This window comes from Gigantopelta aegis, chromosome 4 (assembly GCF_016097555.1).
Source record: "Gigantopelta aegis isolate Gae_Host chromosome 4, Gae_host_genome, whole genome shotgun sequence".
NCBI lineage: Eukaryota > Metazoa > Mollusca > Gastropoda > Neomphalida > Peltospiridae > Gigantopelta > Gigantopelta aegis.
Window position 1 is genome coordinate 84947610 of NC_054702.1, and position 15862 is coordinate 84963471.

At 37.3% G+C, this 15862-nt stretch overlaps 1 protein-coding gene across 1 annotated transcript in view; it reads right to left on the reverse strand.

The window, feature by feature from the left end:
- Positions 1-15862, reverse strand: part of LOC121370037 (protocadherin Fat 4-like) — a 66086-nt gene that overhangs the window by 49511 nt on the left and 713 nt on the right. The window contains exons 2-4 of the mRNA XM_041495134.1: positions 7305-7534; positions 6156-6429; positions 5001-5126 (exon numbers count right to left, since the gene is read on the reverse strand). Coding sequence (XP_041351068.1) covers positions 5001-5126; positions 6156-6429; positions 7305-7534 — 630 coding nt within the window. The remainder of the gene's footprint in view (positions 1-5000; positions 5127-6155; positions 6430-7304; positions 7535-15862) is intronic.

Below are 15862 nucleotides of genomic sequence, written 5' to 3' on the forward strand. Positions count from 1 at the left end.
CTACCACTTAAAGAGATTGTTTAACACATAATGATAAACTACCACTTAAAGAGATTGTTTAACACATAATGATAAACTACCACTTAAAGAGATTGTTTAACACATAATGATAAACTACCACTTAAAGAGATTGTTTAACACACCTTGATAAATTACCACTTAAAGAGATTGTTTAATATAATGATAAATTACCACTTAAAGAGATTGTTTAACACATAATGATAAACTACCACTTAAAGAGATTGTTTAACACATAATGATAAACTACCACTTAAAGAGATTGTTTAACACATAATGATAAACTACCACTTAAAGAGATTGTTTAACACATAATGATAAACTACCACTTAAAGAGATTGTTTAACACATAATGATAAACTACCACTTAAAGAGATTGTTTAACACATAATGATAAATTACAGAGATTGTTTAACCACTTAAAGAGATTGTTTAACACATAATGATAAACTACCACTTAAAGAGATTGTTTAACACATAATGATAAACTACCACTTAAAGAGATTGTTTAACACATAATGATAAACTACCACTTAAAGAGATTGTTTAACACATAATGATAAACTACCACTTAAAGAGATTGTTTAACACATAGATTGATAATGATAACTCCATAATGATAAACTACCACTTAAAGAGATTGTTTAACACATAATGATAAACTACCACTTAAAGAGATTGTTTAACATAATGATAAATTACCACTTAAAGAGATTGTTTAACACAAATTACCACTTAAAGAGATTGTTTAACACATAATGATAAATTACAGAGATTGTTTAACACATAATGATAAACTACCACTTAAAGAGATTGTTTAACACATAATGATAAACTACCACTTAAAGAGATTGTTTAACACATAATGATAAACTACCACTTAAAGAGATTGTTTAACACATAATGATAAACTACCACTTAAAGAGATTGTTTAAAACATAATGATAAACTACCACTTAAAGAGATTGTTTAACACATAATGATAAACTACCACTTAAAGAGATTGTCCTGAGTATGAAGCCATTGAAAGATGTTTTTAACTAAAAAAGCTTTTTTGTGTACTATTACCTATTAATTACATTTTCTTGTTTAGAGTACCATGCAGTGTCTTAAATTAATACCCATTGTGTTTGCAGTCATGTTCTAATGTTTAAAGCAGTTACTGTTGGACCGGTAGGGGACTAATAAGTCAAAGTTGACAAGTAAGTAAGCATATTACTCCAAGAGGAGGTCTATTAGCTGGACCACAGAAGAAAATGTCTGCAGGTTTTGTCCAGGTCCCATCTGAACTACATCTGATTAAAGTCCCTGTTCCCACAGGTTTCACAACATAACCAGCATGCTTGCAAGAGGCAATACAAATCTTGTCGACTGTTTGACCCTGGAAAATAGTAAACAGAAATCATGGATCGGTTAAAGAAAGGCATAGTGGAGAGGATTTGTTTTCTTTTAAAAACTAAACAGATGCTGAGTGTTTGTCATTGCTAATTCACTTTAGTAGAGAATAAAAACAGTACATCATTCAATCAGCAGATGCTGAGTGTCTGTCATTACTAATTCACTCTAGTAGAGAATAAAAATAGCAACCGACTTCTGCCACATACAAATTAAGCAGGGCTCACACTGAAATAAATTTTCATTCAGACAATTTTCAGATAATATTTTATTCGACAAATTCAAAATGTATAAAACAATTTGTCAATTGGGTAATTTGGCAATGGACATGATGAGCCCTGATTAAGTGATCTGTAAATTTCCAATAAGCTCTCTTGTGCAGGTTCAGATTTGTCTACCGGTAAGCAGTCTGATGGCAGTCCTCCTACAATTGAAGTAGAAAAGATGTAACATTCTCTAAGTGTAAAAACCTAGCAGTGACCAAAACATCTATTTGACTCTGCCTGATGCAGTATCTATAAGATTTTGAAAATGTTAATGGTTTTGTCTTTCAGTTTATGAGCGCTTAATGCCTTCAGATAAAGCATGACCATCAGTGCCCACTGCTAACATAGCTTGGCACACCATGGTAACTGGGCCCTTACAGACTCAGGCTAGACTGAAGGGGATCTTGGAGCAGCTGGAGCCCCAGAGGTGCAGTGTGCATGACCCATCGACGTACGGACATGCTCTGACTACTCTAGCTCCAGCTATGGACAAATAACACGGACGGACAGAATACGTTAGTCATGAAAGACAATCTGTCTAAAAGATGGAAAACTCTGAAATAAAACCTGGACAGATGCCATTCGTCAGCCTTGGAAGGCAAGACATCTAGTAGATGGACACTCCAAAATCAAACCAACCCACTGGATAGAATGGATTCATCAGCCCAGTAAAGCAACCATTCTATGAGAAGGGACTCTGAAATCAAATCAATGCTGCCTTGCAGGATGGCTCTAAGGGCCAAAGGCTAAGAGAGATAACTCTACAAACATCACAGCTGAAGTCAGAAAGTCCTAGCCGAAGTGGTGCGAACTAGTAATAGGGGGCTTATGCAACAACCTTCAAATGATGATCACAGAATAAGGAACGAAAAGAAGTAAAAACACATAACACAAAACCTGTGATATTTCTGTCAAATGTGTCTACAAAGACCATTAAAAAAACATACAGTCAGTAAATGTGTGATTTATCTGCATGTAATAATCATACAGATTTAAAATATATTCATCTGTTGACAGAATTAAGGGACAATTTATAGACTGATGATTGACGTACAAGGTTCGCTTAATACCTGGTTTATCAGCTATATAGTAGTACTGATCATTTAATTTTATATTTAAAACAAAAGTATATACTGCTAATTCTGGGTTCATAATATTCTGAACTACAAAAGAAATGTGAATATTTTACAGTAATATGTGTAATACTCATGTATATATTTTTTCATGATAAATGTAATTTAGTAAATAGAATGTCAAAGTGAGCCTAAAATATTCAAAAGACATTGATAATTTTAACAGACATAAAAACCTAATGGAATTCAAACTGAATAATTTAATATAATTAAAATTAAAATAAATAAAAACACAAATAACAAAGTTAAAAGCATAACATTTAAATATTAAAATGATTGAAGAATAGGCAGTATATGATCGTGACAATTTATTAAGATTATTACCTGTTTGCAAATGTATTTCAGTGGTCGACAGAGTGCAAAAGATGTGACTCCAGGTGGACACCTATAATATTTAGGGTATGTACATATGATTTCTTCACAAGAGTGACCATTCGCACTGAGTTTGAAACCAGTTCTACAACTACAGTTGCCTTGGTTACATAACTGCTGACATCTGTCATGACAACTTCGTCCTCTCTGTTGAAAACAACAAACACATTATTACTATGTACATGTATTTACATACTAGTTCACACAATGTAGTTGTTAAAGAAATTTTCTAAACAATAATTTAAAAACACATTGACTTTAGTTAAGTAGACATTGTATAATATTCTTGGCTGTCACGGCTATTTTACTGTTAAATTACATATATTGCTTTAAATGTCTTGTTTAAATTAAAAACTTAAAAATTATATTCATAATTAATGATAAAAAATTTATTTTCTTAATCGTTCAAGGAGTTTTAGACTATTAACTACTCAGTTGCCCCCCCCCCCCCCCCAATAAACATTCCTAGCAATGGCCCTGAATATGCAATATAAGTCATATTATCATATAATACGTCATATATTTCCCCTACAACTACATATCAATTCAATTATTTTTCAAAATTGACAGTGGTCACAGTGGCGTAGCGTGAGTTGCCAGTGCCTGGGGCAAGGCAAGTATTGCGCCCCCTAACCAATGGACCGTTAGCACTCCCCGAGTCCATTCCACCATTTCATTTCAACTTATTTCCGTGCTTATATCCAATCAAGGTTCAAGCACGCTGTCTTGGGCACACATCTCAGCTATTTGGGCTGTCTGTCCAGGACAGTGGGTTAATTGTTAGTTGGTTACTGGTTAGTGAGAGAGAAGAGGGTGTAGTGGCCTTACACCTACCCACTGAGACCTTAAGAACTCGCTCTGGGTTGGAGCCGGTACCGGGCTGCGAACCCTGTACCTACCATCCTGTAGTCCGATGGCTTAACCATGGTGCCACCAAGGCCGGTCCCCCATTCCACCGCCCCGGTGGCCCCGTCCACGCTATGCCACTGAGTGGTCGTATTTTTTCGAATTTGACCCAAAGGAAACAACCCAATCAAACAATGCAGTTATTTACAAACTGCTGCGTAGACATTTACTCTACATTGTATTATATAATATTATGTTATATTAATGCTGATTATAAAAGTGATGATGGTATGACTAATTAATGGTGATGATATAAGACACAAATATAATTCAGGCACATGTGCAGGAAATAATGCAGGGGAATATCTGTAGCCTGTGGCATGCGAAATTTCTAGTTTTGTCTAATTCATGCTGCGTCAGCAAAAAAACACCCAAATAATAAAACAAATAAATCACTTCCCCCGCACACGTGCCTCTGATTGGTTAAAAAATAAAAGTGAAACCAAATCCAGTTGAATGCGCATAAAGCTGCAGTTAATACATACCACACTAGATGCTCCTGGTCTAACATTTGCAACTAAATACATGGAAAACACTCACTGACAAGGGTATGGGGCAAGGCGCGCCCCCGCAGGCCGGACTGGTTGACACACTGCGGTATCGGACAGACACACCAGTTTGGCAGTTGCGCTGACAAGCACCCCATTCTGACCACGCAGTCACCTTGGCACCAAGCAGAATAAAATTATAAATTCCATGCACAACCAAGTATAAGCAATTAGCAAATGACCACATATAATATATATTAACATACATGCTGCAAACAAATTAAATTAATATAGTATATATTTTGACAAAGCATTCATTTTAAAAGCTGGCTGATTTTTCATTTTATGTACATTATAAGTGCAATAAGCCGCATCAACAAAGCAGCGTCCGCAGCGCAACGCTTGCTCTTGCCCTAACTCACATCCAGTTCTACGCCGGCACACGGTACACCGCCACAGACGTCGTGTACGAGAATGGTTCTGTTCCGTCTCTGTATGCCTTCTTCGCAGTCCCGAACACACACGGACCATTCGGACCACTGGCTCAGCTTCGATTAGCATGTTGTATACAAACACTTCTATTAGTATGACCAGTAGCCTACTCTCCAAACAACAAGTCCGGAGTTAAGCTACTGTTATTCGTATATAATAAACACTAATGTATATAACCATAGCATTACGACCAGAGTTATATTATATGTGTTACGGTACTATATCTATCCCGCCTTTTATTTTCATTACTCACCTACTCCTCTCCATCAATATATTTGACACAAAGCAATATCTAAGACTAATGCCATGAACAATGTTTTTAGCTACGTTTTGATTGGTCAAATTTAATATTGTCATCTGAATATTATAATAATGTTTGCTTTTGTCAGATCTACTGAAGGATACCTCATAAGTTTTTACCCAAACCCATGTAACGTACTTTTCTACGTACAGAATGCGACATCAGCACAAACATTAGAAGAAACTTAATTTATTTTTAATTAAATTGAAAAGTAGGCCTACTAAATAAATAGGATACATGTCAAACAAATGTATCTGAAGTAGGGCAGTGGCGTAGGAAGGTGCCAAAAAGTGGGGATGGGGCACATTTTTATATTTACACACTTTTACACTATTATAAAGCAAATATGGAGCAAAATATCATAAAAGTGGGGGGCATTTGCACTCCTTGCCCCCCCCCCCCCCCCGCTTCCTACGCCAGTGTAGGGGGTTAATATAGGAAGTTACTCGCTCTCCAAGTCTGAAGATTATGCACTGCCCACAGCCCACCAGTTGAAAGGCGAATTAATCTATTTGTGACACCCCTCACCCCTCGCTTCAGTTAAAATGTTTTACTTTTGTGTTTCATCCTCTACAAACAGTGTGTAATGAATGGGAATGACCGCAGTGGGTGCTGTTAACAAGTTGTTGAGAGGCAGACGGACAGAGACAGAGAGAGCGGGAGAGAAATAGAGAGTGATAGAGAAAGCGGGAGAGATGAACAGACAGAAAGACAGACATCCAGACATATAGATGAATACAAGTAGACAGACACTTTAAATAAGGAATCCCGCGAGACTACTCACTTTACAGTCTGTCCTGGCCGAGTACGACTGGCACTCCTTCACCTCCTCCACGCTGTGGTCGGAACACTGGCCACCACAGTAGGCGGGAGTGAGGATGGTGCGGCTCCTCGTGCTGTTTCCAACGCCACAGTCGTTGTTGCACAACGTCCACTCGGACCACGTGGTGAAAATACAGTCACGTTTGTCCGTCATCGTGCATTCGCGTTTCTCCAGGAGCTTGGAGCATTCGGTGCCGTTACACGCCGGCGGAGTTGTGACAGTGCGATTTCTTTCACTGTGAAATATATAATATTGGTATATCATATTTTAACAGAAATGAAAGAAAGAAAGAAAGAAGTGTTTTATTTAACGACGCACTCAACACATTTTATTTACGGTTATATGGCGTCAGACATATGGTTAAGGACCACACAGATTTTGAGAGGAAACCCGCTGTCGCCATTACATGGGCTACTCTTCCGATTGGCAGCAAGGGATCTTTTATTTGCGCTTCCCACAGGCAGGATAGCACAAACCATGGCCTTTGTTGAACCAGTTATGGATCACTGGTCGGTGCAAGTGGTTTACACCTACCCATTGAGCCTTGCGGAGCACTCACTCAGGGTTTGGAGTCGGTATCTGGATTAAAAATCCCATGCCTCGACTGGGATCCGAACCCAGTACCTACCAGCCTGTAGACCGATGGCCTGCCACGACGCCACCGAGGCCGGTAACAGAAATGAAGACACGCGAAAAGCAAAGGGAGAGGGGAGGCGAGAGAGTGGCAGAAAGACAACATACCTCGCCATTTAAAACATACAGGTTTATACATATGGAGTTTCTGGTGGTGCAAAAACAAAATAGAAAAAGGTCCACTTGGTTCATATTCGACCCCCCCCCCCCCCTCCCCCCCAGGACCAGATCACGCTACGCCCCTGCTCTCCTCAATGTTTTTCACGCGAGGTATGAAAGGAAGGGATGGGGAGAAAGGGAGAGTAATAGACAGACATAATCGTGGTTCCAATGGGCCTGCACATTATATAATATACGAATGAAATGGCAATTGTAATTCAAGACGAAGGTCCAATCTGCCGCCGTCACCGTACACATACTGTATACTGATACTGACCTGCCGCCGTCACCGAACACATACTGTATACTGATACTGACCTGATACCTTTTCCACAGTCAGTGGAACAGAAGGACCATTCAGTCCACGCGGAAAGCTCGCAGTCTTGACGACAACACGGTCCCTGGCAGTCCTGTTCTTCTGTCAGATTCGGACACGGTTTGCCCCGACACTTCACGTCAACCAGTATCTGGCGCTGCCTGCTTCTCGTTCCATTCCCACAAAATCCGTTGGTTAGTTTGCAGTCAGACCAAACCGCCCATTGTGATATCTGGATAATATTTGAACCGTTATTAATAAAATTATGTAGCTCAAGTTACGTAACTGCGAAACGCAGGAGCAGAATGAATGTTGCTTAACAAACAAAAAGTATCTTCGTCATTATGCATTAAACGGAGCATTTTCCGTGATTATAGAAATGCCCTATAGTGTCGAAAACTATTAGTTCACGAAAATAATTATTCTCTGCTGCTTCTGCTTTAGCTATTCACGTGTAGTAAGTATTGTAATATACCGGGTACGACTGACATATTTTCTTTGCCTATGAGCAAACATATTTCCTTTGCTCCAACTATTATGATAGAGAAGAGATAGACGAGAACACCAATGTTTGGACTTCTTATAATAATGCGCTATGCCACTTTTCCTACAGCATTATTATTTGGCATATAGCTCAATCTTGGTGTCAGCCTCCTCGTAACTTCAATATGTTGACTTTAAATTCACTATTGTCATCTATTGTAATCTTTACATCTGGCTGTCCTTTTCACCATGCAGTGACATACAGCTAGTGTGATCGTAATTCTCATACTAAAGCCTGTTTAGTTCACTTTATTCAGAACGACAAAACCGTCAACCGTGATCAAGTCTGTATCTAGCGATCTGCATAATGCAAAGTCGAATGGCAAAATAGTGATTGATTCCATACATCACTGTCTAGTGCCTCGTGTATAGAAGGACAACCACTCATGTGGATATTCTTTACTGGACCATACATCCTTGTGACCGCTACAAAGATGATTGCGACTCCTAGACATCTCCTAAATCAAAACTAGCTCGTTGGAAAAAATACAGCTGTGATGACATGCACTCACGAATCACTGTCAAAACAGTGATGATATCAGGTGTTTGCGAAAGGTAAGCATATCCTGCTCCACCGGTGGCACTCGTCATGAATACTGTCACCACAGCTGTCAAGTTCGTCACTTCATCTAAAACTGGTGGCACTCGTCATGAGTACTGTCACCACAGCTGTCAAGTTCGTCACTTCATCTAAAACTGGTGGCACTCGTCATGAGTAATGTCACCACAGCTGTCAAGTTCGTCTCTTCATCTAAAACTGGTGGCACTCGTCATGAGTACTGTCACCACAGCTGTCAAGTTCGTCACTTCATCTAAAACGAGGAAAAAATGTATGCACAAGTTCAAAATACGGAATAGCATCAGCCATCATTTTGTTCAGAGATGCATCTTATTAGATATAGCCTCCAAATGTCTACCATAAAACTTTTAGAATGTCCCCAGGAGTGCCTGGACATCATAAAAAAAAACTTCTGTGCCAGAATGACATGGCTTTGTTTGAAATCGGCATACAATTAGCATGCCTTATGGTATCTTAGACACCAAAAACTGGAGCAGAAGGTGCATTGCTCGACATACAGGGAAAATTGACTAATGGAAAGTTGAACTCGTCCCTTTTATCGTACAGATTATTATTTTCTCACATTTAAGGAAGACATGCAAGTCTTTCCTGATATATACCACTACCATGATACGAAATGACTATGATTCACCTATACCACAAACTTTAGACGGGAAACACAGGTATATGTGTTTTTGTGAAACAAGAGCTCTCATGAAAGTTAAAGTTTGGTTTGTTTATCGACACCACTATAGCACATTGATTTATTAATCATCGGCTATTGAGATATATAGTATTAGAGAGGAAACCCGCTATATTTTCCCATTAGTAGCAAGAGATCTTTTATATGCACCATCCCACAGACAGGACATCACATACCACAGCCTTTGATATACCAGTCGTGGTGGACAAGGCTGTAACAAGAAATAGCCCAATGGGCCCACCGACCGGGATCGAGCGCTTTACCACTGGGCTACGTCCCACCCCTTTAGTTGTCATGAATGCAGCATTATGAAAAACTCTAAGACCTAAACCTGTTCAGCTAAATAAAACTATACTTCATTAAACTAAAGGAAAACAGAAAAAGAAAGAAAGAAAAACCCGTCCTGATAAAACAGATGTTGTGATTCAGAGATTCAGATGTAAAAGAATGTATATCAACACACTTCAGAATAATTAATGAATTCTTGGTATTATTTATATACCAACCATCAAATTTTTATTTAAACTAAGTAATATGCTATACATTTTTAAGTATTTCACCAGACCACCAGGCATAAAATAATAACTTAACCATGTTATCAATTCTGGAGCAGCCTTGAATATAGTGATATATGCGAATATGTGAGAACTGGGGGCGAACTAGATTCACACACATCTTTAGAAAAAACTCTGTAATAAACTTAAATAAATCGGCCTAAAATGACGCTGAAGCTTACCCTCAAACTCGTTTTGCCCCCTCCCTCCCCTATGATATTACGCCGATATATCTATACGAGTACGGTAAGGTAAGTAAGGACCGGTCACATCACAAGGCAGCATGGGCAGAACACAGTTCAACAAACAGGCTTAGTGAAATTCTTTAGATCAGGTCAGTTCATAACTTAACAAACAGCAGATGTTGAGACGGATGCTATGCAAGGTCATGGTCGTACATGAATAGTGTCATGAGTTTCTAAATCAAATCGGTTAAGTGCCTAGTCTTGTGAAGTACATGTTAAAAATCAAAATACTATAAATAAAAACTGATCTAACTATTTTCTTTTGCAGAAGATTGCGCTTTTGGCGTGCTTTTCATATTCCTGTTTTAAACAATATCATATTATTCTAGCTAAAAAGTTGTTTCATCAGTGTTCTGATAGTCAAGCACTCGTGAATGCTTCCAAACCGTTTAGACATAAAAACATTATTTCCCGGTATGACACGCTATTGCTTAAAATGATGTTTGACGCAATGTATTTCCACGACGTGCATGTGTTTTTATGTGTTTATTTTAAAACTTTGTATATATACTAGTATAGTTTTTCATCGTTTATATTAAAAAAACACAATTAACAAACAAAATCCCAGACAGCATGATAAGTTCTGCAGTGCTTACTTTCTGTGAAAACCAGGTATCATCAATTTTTATTATGATGCCATCACTATTATAACATTATCTCTTTAACTATGTCTTTTGCAGAAATACGTTGTTACTACTCAGATTTGACTAGCCAATCTTAAGTGTGGCAGTTCTACTCCATTGCATGTGTTGGAGAATGATTGTCGAACTCCCTAACACTCATCTATGGATGCAAACCATTTTGACTGTCAATACATCACACAGAATGTCTGGTGCAGATGTGTGGGTTTGAATACGCTGATGGTTTGAACTTTAAGATTTAAAAAAACTAAAACTAAAAGCCAGACTAAGACCTATAGGTAGTACTAAACCAAATAACTCCCGGCTTGGTCAAAGTTCGACTTTTGATAGAGAAGTGAACACCATAAGTCCTGTGATTGGTGATAAATGTGAGTGTGTTGGTTGTTAAAAAATAGTTTCATCTGGGCAAAAATTGTATGCAATTTTATTTTATTTAGTACCACTGTGTCAAGTAGCCTTGTAGTTGAAACATATATGGGGTACCTGTAAAAAACAGTACTCGAATTTTCTGCGGAACTTGGGTACCCGTTATCTCAGAAATGAGAAGCTTGACCCCCAATATTTTCTGATTCACTTTAAGGGTGAGTGGTGGTAGTATTTATATCCGTGGCGTTTATTTTTGATTGATACGCTGCAGGTAGGGGGTGGGTTAGAGTTTGTTTTGTTTAACGACACCACTAGAGCACATTGATTTATTAATCATCGACTATTGGATGTCAAGTTGCAGGTAGGAGTTTTAACCACATATGTTACTATTGTCTTCTATGGGATTTGATTTGGTAGTATACACCCTATAAAAGTATATAGGTTAGTTATATTGATCATGCAGGGCTATATTAGTTCATGTGGTGTACATGTAGACTTGCTGATTTCTAACTTCAGACGCGTGACGATACAAATATCCTAGAGCTTAGACAAGTACATGCATATACCCCAGCTGTTACACATCTCGAACAAAGCCAAGTATACCCAGTCCCGTCTCACGTCTACTCACTTAAATATGATACGGGTTTTGTAGGTTTGATTTGATTAAATCAAATAAACATTACACGTACCGCGTAGCAAAGGTCGGAGATGTGGCCTTTATTGATAATAAATCTAAAGCAAAGGCAAATTTAAAGAAACAGGAGAAATATGTTTACCTTAAATATATATATATATATATATATATATATATATATATATATATATATATATATATATATATATATATATATATATATATATATATACAGTAAAACCTGTCCTAGCGGTCACCTGTACTCAGCGGTCACCTGTCTTAAGCGGCCACTTTTTTCCCTCCCAAACGATTTATAATGTAAATGCACCTGTAATAAGCGGTCACCTGTCTAACGCTGCCAGCGGCCACCTAAATCGGATCCCAAATCGCTAAAATACCTGTATTAAGCGGCCACAGTAAAGTTTTACATTTATATAAAAGAGATATTTTAACAACAGCGATAAGGTGCAGCAAATAACCGGTCTTCACACCCTCAGGAATACTAGTACCCATTCAGTCCCGACATCTCTACTGTTTATCAATTAAAAAAGTATGACTCTGGAATGCATCTAATTGCCTCTGGGCAGGCTATGCTTGACAGTTGTAGATTCACTTACTATGACAATACACCGCATGAAGTAGGAATTAAATAATTAAATGGAAAAAGAAAACAAATGTTTTAAAGACTATATATGTGGCAACCTGTACTCATCGGCCACCTGTCTTAAGCGGCCACTTTTATCTACTTCCATGTGTGACCGCTTAAGACAGGTTTGACTGTATATATATATATATATATATATATATATATATATATATATATATATATATATATATATATATATATATATACATGATGAAGCTATACACAAACAGACGGACGGACAGACAGAAAGACAGACAGACGGACAGAAGGACGAATATAAAACCTACAGTCCCCTCCGGTTGGACCGGTAGGGGACTAACAAATAATCTCTTAACACTTAATTATTTTGGAACACTTTCAATTCCAGTATGTTTCCCAGTGAATTCGCTAAACCTTAATTATTCACAAATTAGTGATTCCATGGTGACTGATGTTACGTTTTTATTTAAAGTCGCACGCCCTAGTTTCAGCCCGCGAAAATTAATTCTAATTTTGGTTAATCTACAAAACTGTAACACACTTAGATCACGTTTTTATAAAATAGAGTGAAAAAGCAGGTTTTATATCGATAAATACCATGGGAATCCCCGTGACCCAATTACTTGAAATAATTTTGAAAGTTAGTATTCTGATGTCACCGGTAGATGTCGCTCGAAGCACAGAAATGCCTATGTCATGACAAATTTCCCAGAGTGCACACAAACTTGGGGTGCGTTCCTTTCACCTCTCCTGGGTATATTCCAACTGTTCTGTCCTGGACAGCGAAAGGAATAAGTTTGGAACAGGAAGTTACTTTACCAACATGGGTGCTTCTGTTGAGGAAGTGGCTGCTGCAGCAATCATGATACTTGAATCGGAATAAGACGACAATGATAGTTCGTCACTGACCATGTTGACTATACTACAGTGTTTGAAATAATAAATTTTATATATAAACCGCAATTAGCCTACATTTGCTATTCGGCACCGGGTACTAGTGGCTAACCTATTGTTATTAGCAATTAGATGCACCGTTTATTATTGTTGGTAGTAGTAGTAGTAGTAGTAGTAGTAGTAGTAGTAGTAGTAGTAGTAGTAGTAGTAGTAGTAGTAGTAGTAGTAGTAGTAGTAGTAGTAGTAGTAGTAGTAGTGGTGGTGGTAGTAGTAGTAGTAGTGGTAGTAGTAGTAGTAGTAGTAGTAGTAGTAGTAGTAGTAGTAGTAGTAGTAGTAGTAGTAGTAGTAGTAGTACAGTCTGTAGGAACCAGAGGTGGGGAGGCACTTCCCCTCCCCAGGACGAAAATGTAAGGGTTTTTTGGTCCTACTCTATTTAAATAAAGGTAACAATATATCTTGTGCCCTTCACCCCCACCACCCAAGGTTGTATCCCCTCTCCAGATATCGTAAGACTTAGCAAAATTATTGGTTTTAAGGGTTTGTAACGTTTTGTATTGAGATACTTACTTGTCTGAATTTTAATGTTAATGAAAATGTTCACGAACTGTGGAGAAAAACCTCACAAATGAACGACAACCAAACGACAACAAATCGGATGTTGATTGCGCGAACCGTGCACGAGAAAACAAACCGAACCAAAATGATAACGGTCACGTGATATACCAACGTCTGTGACATCGAAACGGGAAGATCCCCTCTAAAAATAGATTAGACCATGTCTGCTCAACGTTTTTTTCTCAGACGCACGTGCGTTTTTAAGAAATACGAAAAATGCATTTTGTGGTATTACAAACACCAGGATTACCAGGATTACCAAAAAAACACTTCAGGTGAATGGAAATGTATATTTTAAATAATAAAATGTAAGTAAAGTGCAATTTTATTTGTGAGAAAATGGGTTTAATAGCGAAAAACAACGGCGTAATGGTTAACAACTATGGCGTGTCCCTTTAATTTCACTCTGTATTTGTTCCCAAGTATTGCTTGCTAGTACGTTCATATCAGATTACCAATAAGCTACTTAAAAGGCTCCTAACATAAAAATTCATAGACTTCGGTAACCGTTTAATTGACTGTGACTGACGTTACAAAAAACTTCAGTCACGATTAATGAAATGGTCACCAAAGATCACTAAACGATACTAGTAGCCTGGTGAATTTTTGTATTACGTCTTCAGATATGAACCTAACCAAAAGACATGTATGGATACAAAAGTAACCGAAATCCAGGTATTTGAAATTCAAGATTGCCTGAAAAGGTAATGTCAGTCACCGTGGAATCGCCGAAATCCATTAGCATTGTCTATCAATGAGATATAATTTGTTGTCTCCTGTATGCGTATTGTAACATAAAGTGGTTCAATTGTTGTTCCATCATTCTATAAGCCGTATTATATATTGGGTGGCTAAAGAAAACCGATAACCCTATTAAATATAGAACCATTTATATATACATTTAATATAATAATAATGTAAAATAATGTTGTGTTTGTTATTTCTCATACAATGACGAGGAGGAGGCCCGGACTTGCTAATTTCATTAACACTATAAAGGATTGGTCCCCGTGGCTTATCATAACACGGTAACAAGCAGTTGAATTTAAAAGGTGCTGGCACAACACTATGGTGTAGGATTCAAGTCTCGTCTAATGACTCGAACACTAAAGCAATTGCCCCTAATAACCTGCCCCAACACTATTGTATTTGGGTTCTTAAATGAAAGATGATAATTAATACGTGGACCACAAATTAGTAAGAATGTAAAGTGAACAGTTATTCATAAGTTCCTAATTTCTACCACAGAATATAAATGACAATAATAATTGGCGACCCATAACTCTTTTGAACTGCACCTACAAAATGGCTTCTGGCTGCATTGCAAATAGAATTAAAACAGTCTTAGATAAAATAATAAATAAAGATCAAACAGGTTTTATTAAAGGAAGATATATTGGAGAAAACATACAATTGATATATGATATAATGCAATACACTGAAACATACAATATACCTGGTCTGTTAATACTTGTGGACTTCGAAAAAGCTTTTGATTCTGTATCTTGGTCCTTTATCGAAAAAGCATTAGATATATTTAATTTTAAAAGTTCAATAAAGAGCTGGATTAAAACATTTAACAAAAATTCAATGTCCAGTGTATTACAAAATGGTTATTTATCAGAAACTTTCAAATTAGAAAGAGGTTGTAGACAAGGTGACCCCCTGTTGCCATATATTTTTCTAATTTGTGCTGAAATTCTCGCAATTTTGGTTAGGAATAAAACAAATATCAAAGGCATTACTACTAATGGTGAAGAATATCTAATTTCTCAATATGCCGATGATACTACTTTCACTCTTGATGGATCTCCTGAGTCTCTGTACAATACATTGACATTATTTGTTAACCTAAAGGAAAATCTGGGCTTGCTTGGATATACAAAAACTTCAGTAGAACCAGAAAACAAATCTTAATCTACAATACGAGTAAATAATACATGCATCTTTCTCTTTTTTTTAGTTTCTGCTTATCTTTCCTCTTTTTTTCAACCATTCATTTCATCTGTCCATTCTCTCTCCCCTGTCCCCCTCAGATCAAAACCATTATTGTATTCATATTTATGTATTGTTTGTAAACAAATTCAAATGTATGTAACTAGAAGGTATGAATATATACATGTATTTTTGTAAGGCAATGATTCAAGGCTCCCCAACCGTGACACTGTCAACTGATCTGGG